At 46.3% G+C, this 22667-nt stretch overlaps 1 protein-coding gene across 1 annotated transcript; it reads right to left on the bottom strand.

The window, feature by feature from the left end:
• Positions 1-985: 985 nt before the first annotated feature.
• On the bottom strand, positions 986-21558 carry CDC42EP1 (CDC42 effector protein 1). The gene is made up of 3 exons (XM_044441040.1): positions 21264-21558; positions 13766-14816; positions 986-6238 (listed from the first exon to the last, which is right to left on the bottom strand). The coding sequence occupies exons 2-3, from the start codon at positions 14181-14183 to the stop codon at positions 5370-5372; spliced, it is 1287 nt and encodes a 428-aa protein (XP_044296975.1). The 5' UTR covers positions 14184-14816; positions 21264-21558; the 3' UTR covers positions 986-5369.
• Positions 21559-22667: the final 1109 nt, after the last annotated feature.

Genomic DNA, 22667 nt, shown 5'->3' on the forward strand with positions numbered 1-22667 from the left:
CTCTAGAGTAAACATGAAAAGAAGACATAGATGCTAGATACACATTTTAACTAATGTGTATTTGGAGACTGAATCTTTGTACATTCAGAACACATACATGCTTATTACTGTGGAGATTCTCGACTTGAGTGTTTTCATCTTTTGCTTCCATCACTAACCCACCCCCCAACACACACACACACACACACACACACACACACCAAATTTGTCATTGAGCAAGTCCACGTATTGGACCAAAACAGCCATGGTCTTGAGATGGAATCGTTAATCATCCTAGCTTGTGCATCTTTTAAAAAGAATGTGTGGTCTTTTGGTAACTAACACAGACAATTTTGGTGACAAGAATGTGGTTCAGAAAGCCCGGGATCATTTTTAGGGGGATATAAACATTTGGGAACCAAGGTAGCTACAAAAGGTGGGTGCTGGAATGTTTCACCCTGCATTGCAGCAGGAATGAAGGATGCTTTTTCCTTCCATTGCCTTGGTGATGTGGGCTGCTAGCAAATATTAGAAGTAAGTTCAATCAGATAGGCTTTTCCTAGATGAAGGACATTCTCATTCCCAGCCAAAACACACCGTGGCTAGCCTAGGAAAGGAGACTGGGTTGCAGGAGGAGCTCCAAAGTGGCACAATATGTTCAAGTGGGGTGAAGTGTGTGTGTGCGCGCGCGCATGGCAGGGTGGGGGAAGCGGCAAGAAGCCAGTGCCCTTCTAGATTCCTAAAGCTGATCCTGTGGAACAGCGCAAGTCTTGAAGGCTGAAATTCCAAGAAAAGAACAATCACATCAGTCAGTATAGATAAAGATATGTATGTATAAAAATATCAGTAATGAGAACATTAATAAGTGCAAGGCATACATAGGTGAATGATGGGTGGGATTTTAGTCTGAAGCACATCGAAGAATTCAGAACTGGGAGGGATGTTTATCAGGAGGGTCTCTTCACCTCTTAAACCTATAGAAAAATGATGGCAAAACTCTGAGCCATACAGTGAATATCTGCATTTTTCAGGTTTATTGATCCCTGTCACCTTCAAGGCCAAACCACATAGTATTAAATTTAATACAGACATTTAATAAAATGCAGATAGCCAAATGTGTGTGCTGTTGTGGGTCTCTAAAGTGGGATTCTTGGCTGGAAGGGAGGACGACTTTTACATTTTCTTTCTTTGCGGCTGGCCTGACTGACCTCCCCAGGATGCGCCTGCCACCTTATTTTCCTGGAAGGAAAGCTCCCATTGGTGCCAGAGCCATAGCTCGGGGCAGAGCACCTGCTTTGCATGCAAAAGGCCCCAGCTCCAGTCCCCAGCATCTCTTTGTGGGATGGGGTGTGGGGTGGGGACTCCTGGGTGAAACTCTGGGCAGCCACTGTAGCCCCATGAAGCAACGGACTGGCTCAGCACAAGGCACTGGGCACCCTCCTTTTGCAAAATGTGTGTGTTCAATGCAGAGGCTCCTAGTTTGGCTCGTAACCCGACGCTTCCCAGGATCGAGCCCCACCGATCAAGATGCCCAGTCCTGAAGCCTGAAGGAGTGCTGATCGCCCCTGATCTGTCATTTCAAGGCAGTTGGATGTAGTGAGTTATCACTGACAGAGCAGGGAACGGCGGTTGGCCAGGCCTCCCCCCACATCGCTTGTTTATTATATCCCTCCCGCAACTTCCTGCTTCCCCCTTGCCAGTCCTGCCACGTAGCTCTCATTGGTAGTCACTGCCAGAACGGGGCTCCGCCAACCCCTGCCAGCCTGCAAACAATTGGAGCGCTGTGAGGGACAACGGCATGACCTCATCTCCTAGCCATCTCTGCCTTGCCACAAAAACCTTTCTGTGTGAACTGTGGGGAGAACTGGCTCATTCCAGAAATACTGCATTGCCAGTGGGAGGCGCCTGAACACTGTGATCCGGTATTCCGGGCTGCACAGAGACACCAGGAAGGAGAGGGAAGGTCAGGCAAGGTTCCCCTTCCTTCTTATGCCTTGAGAAAAACATTGTGCTCTTTTTGCATTCGTATCCTTGGACGCAGCTGGCAGTAGACAGATAGACACTTGCTACATATTGCATCTTGCTAGACAGAAATGTGGAAAAAGCTCTTGGAGGGATCTCTAGCAGGATCAAGCAGGTAAGATCAGGATCTGTTTTTAGGTCTCTGAGCTGTCACCAAGTCACCCAGAGACCTACCAGTAGATCCTGGTCTATCTTCTGCCTGCAGTTTTTGATTTCAGTGGGAACAAGCTGGCTTTGTGCCAACTGCTTATTCCAGTCTCAGCATTCCTCATCTGTAAAATAGGACTGTTGAGATCAGGTTGCTTTGGTCCTGTAGAATCCCAGTTCTAACTCACATGTAGATCTGGATTCCTCTCAGGCCCCATTTGGACGTTTAAAAACTTGCCCTCTGCACAGGAACAGAACCTTGTACAAAGGCCCACCTTGCATAACACCTCCTACCAAGTTTTCATGTGCATAACACTTGCCAAAGGGAACCTACTCATGTTCAGCTGTAACTAAGTAGGTCTCCCTTTTGCAGGTGTTGACACTGTATGTGTGAAAGCTGCAGGGTCTGTGTGTGATCATAATAACAAAAGGAACCCAACTTGCTGGTTTGCGGAAGGTAAATCTTTTTTAAACACCCAAATAGGGAGGGAGACAGTGTGTGTTTCATGTGGTGCCACAATTAACTCCACTCCCTGAGCTGCCATTTTGTGTCTAACTCTGGTTGATAAATTAAGGAATATCCTATGCACATTTACATGGGAAAAAGTCATAGGACATTGTTTTGACTAAACTTGCAGCAGATTGTACCCTTCCACATTCTACTAAAAAAGAATAGAACCCATTAGCCTGTAGCCTGCCCACTTCTGGTATATATTATGGGATTTAGAATAATCCCTTATCCTATACCCCCCTCATCCCAAAACTGGGGAGAAAGGCTATGAAACCCCATTCTGAATGGATGTTTGCTTTGGTCCATGACACTATACATATCCCCAAGTGAACACACCTGAGGAACTATTTTGTGGTAACCTGGTCATAGAGGAAGGGCAAAATGCGTATGCCTATAGGACTTCTAGGCATAATTTCTAATTATCAGTCATAATGTCTGAAATACCCTGATGTCAACTGGCAGCCATATTAGATGCTGTAGCATGACTTGCTTCCAATGGCTGGTATGCCCACTGAACATAAGAATTTGCTGTCTGGCATCTACCTCATCCTGTTTGTTTCCCATCTAAAGAGTTCCTTGAAAGCAAAGTGATCTGACCACAGAAAAATGCAGACAGGTGGGTGGAGGTTGGAAGAGGGCTGTATATGAGTATCTCCCAAAATATGTGTCTGTGTGTGCTGGGGGTGGCAGAAGCTGGACTAGGAGCCTAGTTCTCATGCTGCCACTGTGATAGAAAAAAAATGGCCCCATCATCCACAGTTCTGTCTGCTTTGGGGCCTCTCCATGAGGTGTTTCAGACTGCTCCATCTCATGCTTTGGATGAGGTGTTTCTCTCAAAGTGTCTCTATGTGCAACTTGCTAAGAGAATAATTTAGCACTCCCCTCCTCCCAAGATAAGGCTTGGCCCCATCTCCTCCATCTGGGCTGGTAAATGGTTGTGGCAGAAAAGTTCACATGGGGAAATTCTTTCTCCACCCCAGCTGCCCAAATGAAACCTGAGGGCATGCAGTCTCCTGTGAGGATTAAATGCTAGAGCGGGCACAGGAGGTGCTCTTCTGAATTGGGACTCCTGTGTGGGGGTTGTAGGGCTGTACCTGTTCTGTAGTAGGAACACATGAAAAATGCAGCTGCTCCGTATGGATTCAGCGTAACACACGTTTTGGCCATCAGAATGCAGGGATGGAGATGTGGAAACTTCTGCTCCCCGTATGCTGACATCTCGTGATTTCTCACTGCCTAGCTGATTTGAAATGGAAAACAACTTTCCCCAGTGGAGAACTGTGTGATTTCAATTGGGTGGAAGGTTCATGGAGATTTCTCCATACGTTGTCCTCCTGTGTATACACCGCTCAGGTGCATGGCTGGCTGAGTGGAGTGCAATTATGATAGGGAGGGGGCATTTGGAGGGAGGTGTTCTCATGCACCTTATTTCCCACTCTGTGTTCCACACTGCCCGCCACTCAGCTGAGAGGTTGGCTTACACTGGCTGCTGGTCTGGGCACCTGTGTGGCCTCCCAGGAGCCCTTTGAGGGCCTCAGGTTACCCACATAAGCATGTCAGGTAGGCTGATGGGCTCTACCTAAAATTACCTTGAGAATCATTTTCCATTCATTTTCTTCCAGAACATGTACCCTGTGCATTGAACCCTCAAAGTGGTACTGTGGGGGATACAAACACTGGGGATCAAATGAGAAACCCAGGCACACCTAGTGGCCCTTGTGACCTACACCTGCATTAGGAATTAAAAAAAAAGCAGGGCGGAAAGAAGTCTCCCTTTGCCTCCCACTTCACTGAGCCGAATTCCTATTTCCTGCACCATTGCAAACTAGGTGTGAAGTTCCTAATTACTGTAAACCCCCTGAAAACAGGATGAAAAATGACTTCATAGGTGAGCTTTTTTGAGATGGGCTTCCAGGGTAATGCATCCTGGAAAGCCAGGATTACATTTCCTTGCTAGAATGCAAATGAAGGATGAGTAGATCCAGTCTAACCCGAGTTTCAGTAAATGAAGAAATGCCAAAGAGCTGGTCTCAGATCCGATCCAAGTCTGGTGCTCCTTGTAAGCAGAGGTGAGACAGCACCTTGGGTGCTTTTGGGGTCAGTATGTCTGACTGGACGGATAGCCCTGGTGGCCTTTAATTCAAGCAGAAGGCAGAAGCATCTCCTGATAGCTGGATGGATAAGGTTACATCAGGACTGAAGCAAACCTAATGTTGTTAGTTTTTCCCATTCTTCCTAGACTTCAGGTTTGCTCCTTGTTTGTGCAGCACTTTACTTCCTATATTTATATTTATAAGGCAGAGATGTGGAGGACCTTGCTGCTTCTTCAAGGATAATGTCTTTCTCCCAGCAAGCAGAGGTGGAGTAATGGCACAGCCTACAGTGACAGAATCAGTCATCCAATACAGGTGAAGGAAGAAGTGAACTTCCTGATGCCTTTAAATGCTGGCTGTAACGCAGAGCAACAAACGCTGGATGTCTGCTTGGCAGGGCTCTGCTTTTCTCCCATCCCTTTCCCAAATTGAGGTTGAGGGGAGAGCAAGGCAGAGAAGTGAGTTCCCTCCTTCACCTGCTTACCATCTCCAGAGAAGGCTCACACTGTGAGATTACACACCCCTCCGACTGCCAGCGGGCAAGCAGCATTGTTCCCTTACATGCTGGCATCTCATAGGAAAGTGAGGGGGTGTCCGAAAAGAGCACCTATGGCTATTCATACCTTAACTTCATCCTCCTCCTCCTCATCAACATATTCAAAGGAATCACTGTGCTCCTGACTAGCAATGGTTGTTCCATTTCTATAGAGCTCTTCCTCCTCCTCCTCCTCCTCCTCCTCCTCTTCCTCCTCCTCCTCCTCCTCCACTCTCTGGCGCCACTGAGCCTTGTGTTCCTGCTGCTCTTCCACACCCCCCTTCAAACACCAGGTCCTGGCATCTGGACTCTCCCATGAGGCTTGACTCCTTGACTTGTCCTGGTGTGGCAGGCCATGGTATGAACCTCCCAGGCTATAATGGGAAGCCAAAACTTGGGCTGCCCGGTTGAATTCTCTTGCTTCCATTTTGCAGTCGTTCTGCCACCCTTGTGAATGGGCCTCCCTTGGCACTGCTCCCAAGTCAGCACTTGAGTTCTTTCCCACAGAAAGTGGTGACCCTTCCTGAGACAATTCTATGGACTGAGAATCCCCATTGGTACATACCAAGTGTCCCAATGGCAAGCTAGCCTCAGAGTGACCCCTAAAGCTTGATATGGCTTTGCCTCCTTCCCCTTTGGCCTGAAGAGATCCTGATATTTGAGGTAAAGCGTCCTCTGCCCAGGTGTCCTTTGGGTGAAGAGGCAAGAGTGTGTCACTGTTGGTGGCAGTTTTGCTTTCCTCTTGTTTCTCCTCTTCTCTCTTGCTGTTGCTACTGTCTCCTGAGAAGCTGATGACGTGGAGGAGTTCGCTCATCAAGGAGGGACCAAGGTCAAGACGGAATGACAACAAAGAGTCCGAGCGCTTCAGGACTGGTTCGGCGAGTTGGGAGCTTTCCTGAGTCTTCTCAGAGCGAGGAACACGGGGGATGGTGCAGAATCCAGACTCCAGACCTGAAAAGGCCACAAAACCAAAAGTGAAAGAAAAGCCGATATTGCTATGGGACAATCAACCTGACACTCCTCTTATGTCAGTCTTGCCCAACTTGATGCTCCTCAGATAGACTCTCAGACTATGAGGGTTGCAGGCCACCATATTTGGAGGGCTGCAAGTTAGACCTAGCATAAGGGATGTGAAGCAGGGTAGAACAAAGCTGTTTTTGTATGGTCTGCCCATTCTGCTTAGGAGGATGCTGAGAGCTGTAAATTCATTTTCTTAAAGCCTCTGTTCCTCACTGCTGGGGCGATATTGATAGATGTGGCATACAAATAAGAGTTGAAAGGTCAAAACCAAGCATATAAAGATCAGTCAAGATTTCTTTACATCCGAGGAAATCATTTCTGGGATAAGACTACTGAAGAATTACACTGTGTCAGGCTAATGTTGATTCACGTTTGCCAAGCTTATGCACATTCCATTAATAGCACACAACTAAAATATGCAAATTAAGCACAGCTCAGTGGCTTGTGAGCTATCTCCAATGAACAACCCTTGGTGCTGAAAGCAAACAATTCATCCCTGAGCTAACCCAATATCCACCCTCCCTTCAACAGCATCAGTATGAGATGCGGTAGAGGAATCACATGAAATCTCAGTATGATCAAGGTGCGCCATGTTCCATGCCTGTTTTCACCATCTTCTGGCAAATAAGGCTTAAGGGAAAATTTTCCAAACCTTTGATATCCAAGTGCATGGCAGTGGCACTGCTGCTGTCAGTGTTTCAGATTAAAATTGGGGAGACATTGAATACTTAGTGCAGAAAAATTAGTACTATAGGTTTTAGTACTAATCTAGCAAGCCATGAACAATTTGGGACCACGATACCTGGGCAGGAGCCTCTACTGAGCTCATTAGAAGACATTCTTCAGTTTGCACATAGGACCATGACCTGACTGGAGAAGAGCCTTCAGTGTGATGGCCCCATTTCTATGGAATTCCCTGGCCTTGCAAGGTCAGGCAGGCACCAACACTGTACTATTTTCTGTGCCTGCTAAAAACGATCTTATCCCAGGAAGCCTTTTCTTAAGTCGTAATGTTGTTTTGTTTTTATTATTTTATGTGTTTTGGCTCTCTACTGTTCACCACTCCAGAATGTGCTTGGATGTGGAGCAGTATAGAAATGTTATAATCGTATACATTAGATCCTCAATCACCTCCCAGAACAATAGGTAGATATTTTCCTTGGAGTTGTGGGGCAACCCTGTTAATATTACCATTGACTCCCACCCATTCCTCTGCCTAATCAGTCATCACTCAGAGATGGGGCACCAGGATTCTTGGGCAATGGGGATGCTCCTTAGATCCCACACAGCTATCAGCTGAGGCATAAGCTCAATCAGGCAATTCCACTGCAGCCTTACTTCCTCTGCCAGGATGATGTTGCTTTCCATGCACTGGCAGAAATAAGAAAATCAATGCTGCAGTGCTTGCTTTGTTGGGCAGAGACTAATGATCTCAACAGGGGCACTTAATTTTGGAACTGTATGCAAAGGACCTCTTGAGATTCTTCACTCTATTTGTGAGCAGATAAACTGTGGCTGGGGGGTAGGGGCCAAAGGGTGGGAGAATCTCTCTGTCAAATTCTTACAGGTAAGAGTTGCCATTGGTGAAGACTGTAGCACAGCTTCTTTATTTTTTCCAACTTTATTTGGAGGGGGGCAACTGCAAATGGCCACAGCAGTAGGTGTATTGGTAGCCTGGCCCTCACTGTGCCTTTTCTACAGCATCCCATGCCTAGAGAAGTGACTGGGTGGGTATAGAGAGGGAATGTGAACTTTGAGAGACATTCTGTAAAAGACCTTTATTTCTAGGGAGTAAGGAAAAGAAAAGTCACAGGACACGTCTGAAATAAATGTATTCTGACAAATTTTGGCTTAGCAAATTGTTGTTGTTCGTGGTTTGGCAACTTTTCCAGTTGCTGCTTTTTCCTAATGTTACTTTTATAGGGATGACATTTATAGGGATACACCTTGTCTCTAAGGCTGGTTCAGATAGATGAGTGTACAATGAAAGATGGGGCACGTCCACACTCCTCAGCCCACCTGATAAATAAGGTAGGCATGAGCAATCTGAATCCAGCCTATGAGAATTTCTCCAAAATTTCTTCTCCTTTGTGTTTGCAAAAGCAAATTATTTTCAATCCAGTTGAATGAGGATGGTTAAAAATAACATGGAAGAAATTTTCAGCACAACACCCCTTAATTTTCTGAGGCCCATGCAGCCCTTCTCACTGCACACCAATGCAGTTCAAAAATCATGCTGTTCTTTACCTTCATGTAAACCGGACTACCCGACCTTCTATCACCTTTCCCCAATCTGATGCACTTCAGACGTACTGAGCTACAGCACTCATCTTCCCCAGCCATCATAGCCAATTATAGAAACATAGAAACAGAGCAAGTCAGAAGGGTCTCCCGGGCCATCTAGTCTGACCCCTGGCTCTAGCCAGCTCTGCTCACAGCATGCCCACCATGTGCATGTCTAATTATCATGCTGACTGGGGGTAAAGGAAGTTGTGTCCAAGGATCTGAAGAGCATCAGCTTGTGGAGGGCTGATATAAATGCTGACTGCCTTAGCCAATAGTGGGGGTGAGGCAACTAGTTCAGTCCACATACCACTTTTAATAAATTTTCGGAGGCAACATTCTGATAGTGGCCGAAGACAAGAAAAAAACAAGAAATGCCTCCTTAAAGTCCTTCCTGCCAGTAACTAAGCTTTAGGAAAGGCAATTCAACCTTTCTGAATAAGAAAAAGCTGCAAAAATTGAGAAAGCATTGTGCAATTAGAGGAGGTGGGTGAGGCTTTTTGGGGGAACCCACAGGGCTGAGTTTGGCCCGTGGGCAGCCAAGTTAGCATCCAGGCTTGCTTGCACCCTTGCAATAGATCCTATGACTGTATTGTCCAGCTCTTTGCAAATTCCATTATACCAACAGCAGAATGAATTACGCATTCCCATCGCTTGGCCTGGGCAATGAAATGGTAGGGTTGGTTACACTGCAAATATGCAGCGAGCAATGGAATTGCAGGCTTGCTTATAGCATAATATTGACTGGATGAACTGGAGAGAACAGGGAACTGGGTTTATATTTAAACGATGGGTCAACCTTTTCTTTTATGAGTTTTGCTCATGAAGCTGAAATTGATCCAGGGAAAGAAGCAGCAAAGATGATATAAAATTAAACTGCTGGTCTATGGGGAGAGGGGGCTTGAAATACATCCACTGAAGCAACTATGTAACCCAGAGCGCTCAACAGAGGGCAGCATTGTTCTGCATCTGTCTTGAGAAAAGGCAGGAAAAGTTCCTGCAAAGGCTAGACAGGCAGGGCAGACAGCTAAAAAAGGGCCACTCTGCTGCAACAGGAATGCAGAACAGAAATCTTTATTTAGGTCCTATTTAGGCCTCAGTCCCCTTTCAGTGTGAAGGCTGCAGTGTAGATCGTCTGTCCTGTAGCGTAGACAGAAAAATGGCTTCTGTGCTTGGGCAAAGAAAATCAGAATTCTAGCTCAGTCAGACACATTGCTAGGCTGGTTACTGGAGGGGATTACAAAGGAGGGTTGGGACTCAGCCCTTAAAGAGGATCATGCAATACACTGACTAATGTCTATTACCCTTTCCCCTACATCACCCTCTCTTTTGTTCTTCTCTGCCAACTAGGCTGTACATTCTTTCCTCAATACACATGGTTCTCTTTCCTAACAGCTGCCTGTTTGGCATTTCATGCCCAAGAAAGATAACCCAGCTTAAGACAAACAGACTGTCATTATGAATACTTCTGGAAAAGACTATCCAAAATAAGTCTGTATAGGTTTGCAGCTTTAGCCTTCACTTTTAATCTCCTAATATCTCTTTTACCATACAGACTGAGGAAACAAGTAATGCCCATTGGATGCAGGCCAATCCTCATCATAAATATTGCTTTAGTTCCAGACTTTATCATGCTTAGAATAGATCCATTGACATCAACAGGACAAATAGTCCAAAGGGTTTTAAGGTTTCCTGTTCTATTGCGATATATGTATTTTATAGGTCTTGTGTCATTTTTGTTTGTTGGCCAGTCTCCAAGCATGCGGCTGTACTGCTGTTTGATCCATGGTGCAAGTGGGACCACCTGCTCATAAAATGGAGAACTAATGGGTCAAACAGCAACCCTGGAAACAAGTGGAAATGTTTGTTTCTGGACTGGGACAGGTCAGCAGAGCTTCCTTTTGCAAGGCTCTGCAGACATGTGCTTTTCTCAGAACAAAAATCTCTGTAGATTTTGGACTGCCTTTAGAACCGTGAGCACTGCATCTCACTTTCATGGGAGCAGCTTTGGATACTGCCTGTCAAAATTTGTTTATATATATTGTATTTCACTCTGAGTGCTCATTGAGTGGATGAGTGATCCAGAAATATATGAAATAAATAAACAGGGCCCATTGATTTCTGCTGTAGGCACAGTGACCCATTATGCAAGGCATGTTTATTCTCCTCCTCTGCCAAAAGACCTCCCCAAACAGCTTCAATCATGAGATTTTTAGCAATAGTAATTAAAACCATTTAGTCTGATTCCTTCACTCAGACTGCAAATCAAATTCATGTTTGAAATTAAAGCAATGGGATTGTGTGCCCAGGTTGTGAGAAGCGTGTGGTAGGCAGTGGGGTTCTGCTGGCTGCCTTTGCTTCCCTCCCTTGCTTGCGTTCAGCAGAAGAGGAAATAGCACAGGCATATTCTCTTTCTGTCTCTGCATTTATGTTAAGCAAGGTGCAGGAGTTTTCCTTTCCCAGGGGACAACCTGTACACAGGCAGGCTTGTTCACAAATTATGTTGAACCTATGGAAGGGGTAGAACAAAGACAGCGACATAAACTCCCCTCTGTCTCTACACACATTTGTTGAAGAGGATTAATTAGGACACCTCATATTGCTATCATTTAAAGGTGAATAATAAATTCTGTTCCCCCTTCTGCTCTGCTTTTACATTTCGTTTTATTTTACTTGCTTATCACCACTGCAAAGCTGATCTTGTTCTACTTTTTTTTGCTCTTCATTTCTAGCAGTTCCAACCTTGCAAAACTACTGCTGCTGCTGCTTTTTATTATACTTGTAACCCATTTTTTTTCCTCTTATGAGGAATGTAAGATGGGTTACATAATTTTCTTCCTCTCCATTTTATTCTCACAACAACCCTGTGAGGGGGCTTAGGCTGAGAGTCAATGACTGGCCCAAAGTTGTCCAGTGAGTTTTATGGTTGAGTAGGGACTAGAATCCAGATCTCCTGAGTCCCAATTCCAATATTATGGCCACTGTGCCACGCTGGCTGTCTCCTATTTTGCCTTCTCTTGCCTTCTCTGCCAGAGTAACATGGTATAAGAAACCTGAATGTTGCAGTAGCACCTGGATCTAAAGCAGGGGTGGGCAACTTGTGACCCTCCAGATGTTTTGACCTACAACTCCCATCAGTCCTAACCTCCATAGCTAATGCTGAGGGAGGAAGGGGGTTGTCGGCCAAAATGTCTGGAAGACAAGTTGTTCACCCTTGATCAGACACTTTGAGTCAGCCTTCCCCAGCCTGGCAGCTTTCAGATGTGTTAGATGGCCATGCTCACCATCCTCATCCATTGGCCATGCTAGCTGGGAATGATGTGAATTGTAGTCTAACACAGCTGGAAGCTACAGGGCTGAGGAAGGGCGCCCATGTACAGCTTTGACTCCGTGCTTATTGTGAGGAAAATCGGATACTTTTGGAACTATTACTCATGCCTGAAATATACACATGTTTGCAACAGAGGCCTCACCCTGCCCCTTCCTTTTCTTTTCCATTTTAAACCAAACCTCCCATCACCAGTCCTTCTGGCTGTTTGTGGAAAGCTGGACCAGAAAATGGATGTAGCTATTTCTGGCCTCTTTTTAAAGAGTGCTCAGAGAATGCCAAGTGCATTCTGGTATCATAAGACTTGGCATGAATATCACTGTTCATACACCAGAGGCTGGCTCCTGGAAGATCCAATCACAAAGAAGTGGATGAGATCTATAAAGCATCTTTAGATACCGAGCTCCCACTTGGCTAAGAAGGACATTCGAAAGCATTCTGAGAGCACCAATGAACTACACCCCAGTCAGAAATACTCAGTTTATGCAGGCTTTCATTTTACTCTGTTAAAATACCTTCTAGATCTAAACATGTGCACAGTCATATTTGCCTGAGATGCTCCTGGAACAATTCCGTCAGGCTGCCAGCTAAGGTTGCTTAGAGCAGGCCTGGTCAGGCTTTAGGCTTGCAGGGTGTTGTTTGATCCGCCCCCCCCCCGCCACAAACCCCCACCCTGGTGCAAAATTCTGAAATGAATTTAGAAATTCTGAGCCCAGGAATTTGAGTAGCAGAAATGAATGGCATTCATAGTCCTGTCACACAAAATCTAATTGGTTAATTTCTTCAACTTTCTCAAGTTCAGCAGCAATGTGGCACATTGGTCAGAGTGTTGGGCTACAACTTGGAAGATCTGAGTTCTAGTCCCCTCTTAGCCATGAAGCTCACTGGCCAGTCATGGACTCTCAGCCTCACCTACTTCACAGGGTTGCTGTTGTGAGGATAAAGTGGAGAGGAGGAGAATCTTGTGAGCTGCCTTGGGATCTTGCAAGAGGAAGAAAGGTGGGGTATAAATTAAATTTAATAATAATAATGAGAAGGGAGTCATTTTGCTGCTTCTGTTGTTAAACAACTGGGAGTCAGAAATGTTCACCAATCTCTCACTCAGAGATCAATCACTGGATCTACCTTCTAACCACTCCTGGTTTATAAGACACTGCAATGACTTGGAATGCAGTACCCACATCCAAACTACTAATTTGGCATCCAGATGATATAGGATTGTGCTGTAAATAAAATAACTAAAGACTAGGAAAAGTGAATTAGTGAAGCAAAGAGTCTCAGAAAGTGCAGTGGAAAATAGGTATATTATGGAGTAGATCAAGGTCATAGAGCTGCCCTTAAATGTGACATGAGGGAGAAGAACCTGGCTACAGCTTGAGAGCAAAATTCAAGTTTGAAGAAGCTGTCAAAGGCCAAGTTGATGAGCAGGACCAAAGCTGAAAAGGGCAAAGCCAAAACCCAGAAATACCAGCATAGTTTAGCTTAAAGCTTTTACTGCCAGTAGCTCCATCTTACAAGAGGCATTTCAACCACCTGGAAAGGGGAAACAACTGTACAAAGCTGAGAAACCATCATACAGTAGATGTTAATGTGAAAGGGGTGGGAGCAAAGGAAGAGGAAGCGAGCATGGTCATCTCAGATGGGCCAGAGTCAGACTCCAGGAGGACCAGATTTGCTCTCTGACCTAACCTCTTCCAGCTCTGCCTTAAATATTCAAGGCTCTTATCCTAAATATACAGAACTCTCAAAAGGCATTGTGTATTTTTGCAAACATTGGCTAAGGAAATGGCGGCACAATAAAGGCCAAAGCCTGGACCAGGGTTGCCCACTCCACCCAGATCACCTACCATAGTCAGAGAAGCTGTTGGGGGCGCTCTTGAAGGTGAGTGTGACACCCAGCCCATCGCTTCTGTAGCCGGCCTCACTGAGTTGGGGTAGAGACACAGCATTCTTGATGATGGGTGAGATGGCAGGAGGCAGTGGCGAGTCCTCTTCCTTGTTTCGGCTCCCCCGTTTCCTTAGTGGGCTCCTTCTCACATGCCGCAGCGTCCGAGCAAAGAAATTTTCAGGCTTGGCTTCCTCCCCGCCATGGTTTCTGAGGAAGGATGTATCCCCAAAGACATCACCACCACGCCCCACATGCATAGTGTGGCGAAAGTCACCCAGCGGAGGGCTGATCATGTCCGGGGTCAGTTCTGTTTTGAGTCGGCGCTTGCTGTGGGAGCTGGTCACCCAACCAATCACTGGTAGCTTCCCAAGACTCATCTCTTAGCCTGTTGAGTAGAAACCTGTCTTGGAAATGCTGTGACGTCTCCCTCAGAAGCAGGGAACCCCACTCCGGAGGAGTGTATCTGTGTAGGTGTCTCGGTGACTCGTCACACTCCAGGATCTCCCATCACTTTTGTTTTCTTTCTCCCTTCTGCTACTTAAAGAATGAAAACCGAGCTGTCAAGGAACTTCTGGATTTCCTGCAGGGAGTGGGTATCTGATATCCACCCGTCTCCCTGGTCCCCTTTGGTAGTGCCCCGTTGCAGCTTTCATGAAGCCACCAAGACAATTGATTTTGTGCAGGTCTGAGCCTTCAGGAATGCAAAGAAGAGGTGAAGGTTAATAGGAATCCTGGTTGCTCACCTTGGGCAGGTGGCAAAGCAGTGACCAAGGACTCTGTCGTGAGACCGATAGCTGCTCTTGTCTGGCTGGTACTGAGCAAAGCTGAAGGATTAACATTAATCCTGCTGACTCTTCTTCCAGCGTGTCTCTCTCTCTCTCTCCACCCCCTTTCTTTTCACCTCCTACTCGTGTGGGAGTTGCCTAACAGATGGGGCTAGCAGGTCACAGGAGCCAGAGTGGGAAACTCAGGTCAGACGCCTTGATCCTGGAGTCCCGCCATGAGATTTTCTGGAGAAGACAGATTGAAAGGAAAGGTGAGGCCTCTGAACAGAGACTGTCAGATGGTGACGACCTGAGAAGAGAGACAAGCCTTCTTGTGCTTGTTGCTGACATGCAGCAAAAATGCAGTGGGCTTTTTGCATTATGCTGAGGCAAATTTCCATGCTTTGTTAAACAGGACTTGTGTTCCCCCACCAGGGGGCAGAGATGGGCAAAGTTTTCTGTTTCTTAGGCATAGGGCTTACAATGATTTGCATTTAATGCAAAGCAACCAGCACAGGAGAATATTCAACTCCTTGTAGCCTGTCAGGCAAAATGACTTTCTTTCTTACTCCCCCTCTCTTATCGTAGGCCAGGGTGGCCTCTGAATCAATTGATATGGGATACCATATCAAGGAGGTTTGATTCTTTGTACCTCTGCAGTAGGAACAGGCAAACTATTCTGGTGCCTTCCAGCTGTTTTGGGCTTCAGTTCTAAAATCTCTGATTATTGATCATGCTGAGTAGGGATGATGGGAGTTGAAGGTCTATTGTCTGGAAGGTATCAGATTGGGGAAGGCTGATGTATGGAGTGGTACTGCTCTGGAAGAATGGGCTCTGCAGTGGTCTCAGAGACACAGGAACTCTGTACTGGCTGTGGTGGGGGCTGGACAGACTCTATAAAGGTCGTTAATCTTCCGCAGCAATGTGTGCTCTAGATCTGCCCAGAAGTGCGCATAATAAAGTGGCCAGCAACGGGTCTCCACCTTACAGAACATGACACTGTTGATTACATTGTCTCCCAATGATATGCTGTGCCTTCTTATGCCTGGCAACTTCCTTTATATTTCTGATTCCTCTAGGAATGCAGATGTCCCCACGCAGATATGCTTATGGGTTCTTCAGGACCCAAATATTTTAAGTCCTGAATTTGCACTCCCTAGGTGGTGGTGATGGTGGGAGTCACTGGCTTCCACCTGAGAAATTCTTAAACAAGCATAACTGCTTGTTGGAGAGGGATCAGAGATGGCCACATGAATGAGGGCATTTGACATAGCTTAACTGCTATGCAAAGGGTAATTGTACATGTGGATTCAATTGTATAGTGAAACCACTCATTGTCCCTTGGCTATGAAAAAAGGTAGTCCCAGCACTAATAGGCTTAGGTCTGAGGTCCAAAGGATAAAACTTTTCCCTTACATGGGTGAGCTTCTCTGTTCCTGACAGTGGGACTCTTTTAAATCTACAGCAGCCTACTTCCATCTGGTGCCCAAAGGTGATAGCTGTAGTCTAAAACTTCTGGAAGGCACACTGTTTCCCCCAGTGTGGTGTCTTCCAGGTACTCTGTAGTACAATTCCCATCAGGCCCTGTCCCAGCCTTGCTTGCAGTCCATTCAAAATTTCCACCACCCCCGGCCCTATTTCTGATTGTTCTCCATCTTGAAGATCACCTTGGAATGAGCAGATGCCAAAGCAGGCTAAAGTGGCAGGCAAGATTGTCCCCACACTCCCAATTGTGGCATCCTGTGCCAGTCCGATGCCACGTGTCTTTCTGTGTCTTGGCCTTGTTTATTCATTCAGGGCCTCTCTTATCTACTAGGGTTAGAAGCTAGCAAGGGAAAGATTAAAAATGTCTTATCTAAGCTGGCAAACAAAAGATTATTAAAAAAACAACAACAACCCCCTATCGTCTGTTCCACTTGGAAGTGGACAGAGGTTGGTTCCTTTTCAAGAAGGAATGCGTGTTTGTGTGTGTGCAGGGGAAGCGGTTGCCCTCTGTCCCCCATTCCTTGGACAGCCAGTGCCCCTGCTCTGTAAGGGAAGGACAAAGGATTGTTGGCCACTGGTACTGATGGGAAAAAGGAACAGCACAATAGATAGATCAGAAAAAGAACTTTCTAAAATATTGATTGCCTCCTATAACCAAGTGCACCTTACATTTGGTGTCAGTCATGCTTCATCCTGACCCTACAACAAACTTGATAGAGAGTCTCACCTGTTCAATTCTGTCCATGAATCAGCTTTTAAAGGCAAAGAAGCCTTAAAATACAGTCAGTTTAAATAAAGGGCACCACCTTTCTCCCCCACAACAGTGCTCTTGCCCATTTAACAGCAGTGTGTCAAGCAAAAAGTCAAGTCGACAACCTAACCCTTTCCCCATTGCTAGATTTTCAGGATGGGAAAATCTTCAGCTGGACTTTCTACTTGTTATGTGGTTGCTCAAAGAACAGGGGGCCTTGGAACAGAAACCAAGGTGGGAATCTTAATGTAAATTCATCTTTTGTTTGGTCAATCTGTCTTTGTATTCTACAGACAGATTCACCATTCTCACCAGAGAGTAGACCTCCATGTGTTTGGGGCTTCATTTTTGGGCATGCTGGTGGTAAGGGCTTCTGGGAGTTTAAGTCCAAAACCTATTTCTCTCTCTCCTGCCTCCTTCTCTCCCTCTCATCCCCTTCTCTCTCTTTTCTTCCCATGTGGCCCTTGGGCTGCAGGGTTCCTCACCTCTGGTCTAGACCCTTCAGTAAGAACCCTAACCCTGAAAGAAGCAGGCGGAGGGGGACGCATTTTAAAACCTGGGTCCTTCAGAGCAGGAATGAGCAACTTGTAACTCTCTGGATGCTTTGGCTTTCAACTCCTGTCAGTCCCAGCCAGTTTAGCAAACATCATGCAATATCATTGGAGCTGTTGCCCAAAATATCTGGAAAGCCATAAGTTACTCACCCTTGCTAGGTACTTCTCTCTGCAAGCCAAGAGCAGACTTGGGAAGCAGGAGTACCACATGCACCAGTGAAAAAGAGAAAATATGCAGTGATTAATGTAACCTATGTGTTTACCAGATAAAGAGAGAACACAGTTCCGGTAACTTGGATACTTGTAAAAAAGGTAATATTTGCAGCTTGTTCTGTTGCGGTATGACCGGACTGAGAAAAGTTGTATCTGCTGAAATACTTCCACAGACAAAAGTGGAGAAGTCCTGTTATCCAGTCCTACAACTAATCAGTTTAGAGTTGCTCGTTTAGTTTTTTCATTATGACCTTTTCAAGGACAAATAATGGATAAAACTAAATATATCTGCTGAAGGCTGCACATATGACATATTATAACTCTTTGTAGTAGAGACAAAATGGCAATGTTTGTGGTAAGTGGAAAAGAAGTCATTTTTTGAATTGCAACTTACACAGCTTCACATGGTATCTCTACAACTGCAAGGTCAGGGAAAAGGTTCATGTGCTAACCCTTCTCTGCCATTTTTCTCCAACTGCCTTATATGTTTTAGCCTTTCCTTACCTGGTGCCCTCCAAATGTTATGGGAGTTGTAGTCTAACACCTCTGAAAAGCTCCAAGCTGGGGAGAACTGTTTTAGCCTGTGAACTTTAAGACAGGGATCTATTACAATTATTTGTGTACAGTGTTTAGGCGCCTTGCAGAAATGATTCATTGATTATATCCTATATTCCTGCAAGAAATCCAAGGCAATGTATATAATCTTCCTCCTTTATCCTCCTCTCCCTTTTATTATCACAAGAACCCTGAGAAGTAGGTTGGGCTGAGAGTCAGCAAATGGCCCACAGGTGCCCAGTGAACTTCATGTCTGAGTTCCGACCACAGCCCAGGTCTCCCGACTCCCAGTCCAGCTCTGCAGCCACTGTGCCACACTCGTAGCTTTCCTGTGTGCTGATGATGCCTGGAGCCCTCCCTACTTTCCAACCCCACCTGCCCTTACCATGGTTTCCACTGTAACTGAGGCTCAGGGGCCGAGGGCAAGAGGAGCGAAGGGAGATCAGAGAAGGTATTGCTAACACACATCCTGGCTGCAGTCAAGAATTACTTCTTGGTCAGCACAGACCCTGGAGGGGCCTTTTCTCTTCCATGCTGCCCTATCCCTGACACATGGAAAGAGCACAAAATGAAAATTGTAACTCTTTTAGTCCTTGCTGCCCTTCTTGTCAAGAGCGCGTCCTTCCCCCTCTTTCTCTTCTCAACAGAAGACCTAAGGCCTCAAACAAAACTGCAGAATGCCACAGCCCACAGGCTTCATGGGCGCCTTATCTGCTATCTCTGCCTTGGCTCCGGCTTTCCTTTTCCCCCCTGTCAACCACCTAGGCTGCTTCTGCGGCTGCTCCTCTGACTCTGCCACACTGTGCTGCCCAGGAACAATAGCAGCCGCTACAGCAGCAAGATCCTGCCCACTCACTTGAATTCATAGGCCAAGTCCAGTGATTCCTTTGTTTAAGGAAAGCTCTTGTGACTGTCTAGTCAACACAGGAACAATGGCTTTTGTTCTGCTCCTTCTTCTGCCTGGCTTTCTATTCATCTGCCACATGTGCAGTGGAATCCTAAGCATGTTTACTTAGTCCTACTGAATGCAATGTTGCCTATTGCAAAAACACATGGGTGCATAGGATTGCAGTCACTGCTTGACAGTCTGCCATCCCCACTGTTATCAGACTATGGCCTGCCCTCTAAATGTGTTGGAACTACTGGGGATGACAGGATCCTTTGCATGCTCTCTGGGGATAGCAAGGATTTTAGTACCACACACCTGAAAGGCAGTAGGCTGGGACAGGCATAGGTTAGGGGCAGATGGGTTGTGGGCTTCAGATTTTCTGGCCTACAACTCCCATCAGCCCCAGCCAGCATTAATGGATCGATGAGGACTGATAGGGTTGTAGGCTAAAACAGCTGGAGGGCCACAATATGCCCAATACCATTCTGGGTACTTTCCTCTGCTTCTCCAGCTTCTTTCCCCTAATCCTGTCTATTAAGAGAATCCTAAAGAAAGAAAAGAGCTGAAACCAGAAAATGGCAACTACATTACTCTTTTCTTCTTTCTGTTCCTTCATTAGGGTTGTATGATGCTCCATATTTTAGAAGACTACTGGCTTGTGTAGACAATTATAGTTAACACAGAATGTAATCAATGTAGCATATTATCAGCACCAGAATGCTTTTTAATTCTGAGCTGGCAAGTTCAAAAGCTTGGTCATCAGTGACATTGCATATTAGTTTTGAAAAAGAAGCAGAAACATGAAGCAGAAGGAAAGGATCAACTACCCAGACAGCTTTGGCTGTTGGGTGGTATAAAATACATAAATAAATAAATAAACAAAGTTGTCTTCTTGACTGGGATGCCCAGCTTCCCTAAATGGTAGGCACACCAAAGGCAGAAAGAAATAGCCCAGGGCTATTTCAGAACAGAGCTAAGACTGTTAAATTATAGTTTTGAGTAGAAACTGGAAAGTTCCATGCAAAGAGTCATTTCCCATTTTCACTAGCAAATCAGCAGTTAAAACCCTATTGATTGGGCCAACTGGAACCAGCAAAGGAAAATGTCCAGCTGTGGACAGTCCTTGTGACTGTCCATTTTTGCCTTCAGTGGTGGCAGGGCAACTTCACAAGAGTTAGACAAAATATGGGTCATTTATACACACACAGAACACATGGGGTGTCTTCCTCTAGACAAACAGAGCCTGGCTCTTAAATATCAATGAATGCTTAGTTCTCTTCACACACACTTCCCCCACCTCAAATGCAAATTTAATTCCAGTCTGAAAAAATTCGACAGCTCTAGTGGTTGAAAACATGGTCCAAGAGCCCTCCCCACCCTGTTTTTGGTCTTTTGTTGGGCATGGCTCTCTTTTGACTCACTTCTGCACTCTTTGCTCCTTTCCTAACTTGCTCTTTCTCTCCCTAACTTCCCCATTCACTTATCTGCTGCCATTTCTTCTCTTTTCATACTGAACTTGTACCTAGTTCCCCCAATGCCAGTTCTTTTCACCCCTCCTCCCTGCTTGATGGGCAAAGGTAGGGCTAGGAACCAAAAAGATCAGAGGATCAGCCCCACAAGGGCCAAAAAAGAAGGGGGGGGGGAAAGAAGCGCAAATTGCAAATGTGCATTTCTATATTCTCTAAAGTGTCCGTCCGTCCGTCCCTCCCCTGAAGGATCCCATCGTTTAAGGTTGCTCCTATTTGTACACGGCAGTCTAGGTACCTTGAGAGGAGGGCATTGGATTTCAGGCAAAAATAAAACCTCAGGCAGAAAATTGAGGGGGGGGGCAGCAGAAGCTGAAGCACATGTGGGTCAAAAGCCACACTATTCAGGGGATGCCGGATGCAACAGAGATCCTCAGGGCCCCTGTAACCTTTCTTTCAGCAACTGTGTCCTGGGGCAGCAGGGTGCTGGGGCAGATGGCCCAGCAAAGATGTGGGGCTCCTCCCCACAACCTAACTTTGTCTTGTGATTCATATTCACTTCTTCCTCCAGTTTCTCTCTCCCATCCTCTTTTTCTCTATTGCGTTTTGCTGCTGCTGCTGCTGCTGCTGCTTCCACAGTTCCTTCATCAGCCCCTCTATCCCTTCCCCCACAAACCCTTTCCCCTCCTTTTGCCATCTCAGTCTTACACCCCTCACAATGTCCTTAAACTCAGTGCCACTTGACACGCATACAAAAAATGGAAAACTTCGGGTATTTACCTTTTCCTGAAGCAGGAGGATGAGAGGAAAAAAAATCCCCTTTCTGGTCTTTCTAAGAAGCCTGGAGTTTTTGGTTTTTGTATTTTTTTTCCTCTGCCCCAAGAAGAGTTGCTGGTAGAACTACATCTGGGGAAGACAGGGCATCCTCCTCGGGTCCCTTTAACCACCACAGCCTGGGGATGTGGGGTGGGGGGGAGCTTGCCAGCCACGTTCTAGAACCCCAAACTGTTATCTTCCCAGTTGCAGCCTATTCACCCCTGGCGCAAAGCGGTGGAGCTAGAGCGAAGGAGACAGAAGGGGGAATGTAGTGCCTAGTGGGTGGAGTTTCAGCAGCGGTTGACCAATCCTGAGCCGCCAGGGAGCGAAGTCCAGAGAGGACGGCATCGATTTCAAAAGTCTAGCAGAGGGAAATTCAGGAGCCCCGGATTCCTTAGTTCTTCTCCCCCCCTCACCCCCCCCCCGCCTGATCCCAACGAGAGACCTTTCGCCTCGCAAGGAGTCTAGGAGTTTGAATACGCCTTCTTCTTAGCGGAATTGGGCAGGCTGGCGTTTTCACTATTTTCCAGGCTCTTCCCGCTCCCTCCAGCAAACGGTTGGTAGCGGGGCTCATGTCAGCTTCGGGTTGACACCCAATTACCAATTGCACACTATATATTGCAATGGCCTCTTGCTCGAAGGGTGTATTGTGAGTGGAATTGTGCGATCGCCTGTGTAAGATCTTCTCAGACTTCCACGCTTGCAAAGGAGTGAGCACAGGACTGCAGCCGAAAAGGCAGGCTCTGGGGGCCCCAGTCCGGGCAGAGGAAGGAGGGTAAAGGTTCTTTAACTCTTTGATCCATGCTCCTGCTGTTTACCTGAGCAAAAGCTCCCACTGGCATCAGTGCACCTATGCAATCCTGGAACTAAGTACAATGGAACTTAAGCCCAGGTACAGAGAAGCATAAGAAGCTGTCCGACCTTCACCCTGTATTGTGGACATGACTGGCAGCCAGGGCTCCAGAGTTTTAGGCAGGAATTTTTCCAGTCCTCCCTGGAGACGTTGGGCATTGAAAGCAGGTCCTGTGTCCCTGGGCTGTGTCCCCAGGCTGTGTGGCCCAAGTCAGGCATTCTCTGGTTTGTTTGTGCATAATATAAAAAGGTCATTGGCTGGATCAGGCCAAAGATCTTTCTAGTGCAGGCTTTTCCAATGTGGTACCTGCCAAATGCATAGGTGTAGGACCTCCATCATCCTCAGCAACAGGATGATTGGACCTGTAATGCAACACATCTAGAAGACACCAGCAGGATGGCTGCGTATTGGAACACAGGAAGCTGCCATGTACCTGCTCATGCCCTGGGTCCATCTAGTCCAGTACTGTCAACACTGACTGGCAGCCATGGCTTTCCAGGGTTCCAGGCGGAATT

Source organism: Varanus komodoensis, unplaced genomic scaffold (assembly GCF_004798865.1).
Source record: "Varanus komodoensis strain SLA01 unplaced genomic scaffold, ASM479886v1 scaffold39, whole genome shotgun sequence".
Classification (NCBI taxonomy): domain Eukaryota; kingdom Metazoa; phylum Chordata; class Lepidosauria; order Squamata; family Varanidae; genus Varanus; species Varanus komodoensis.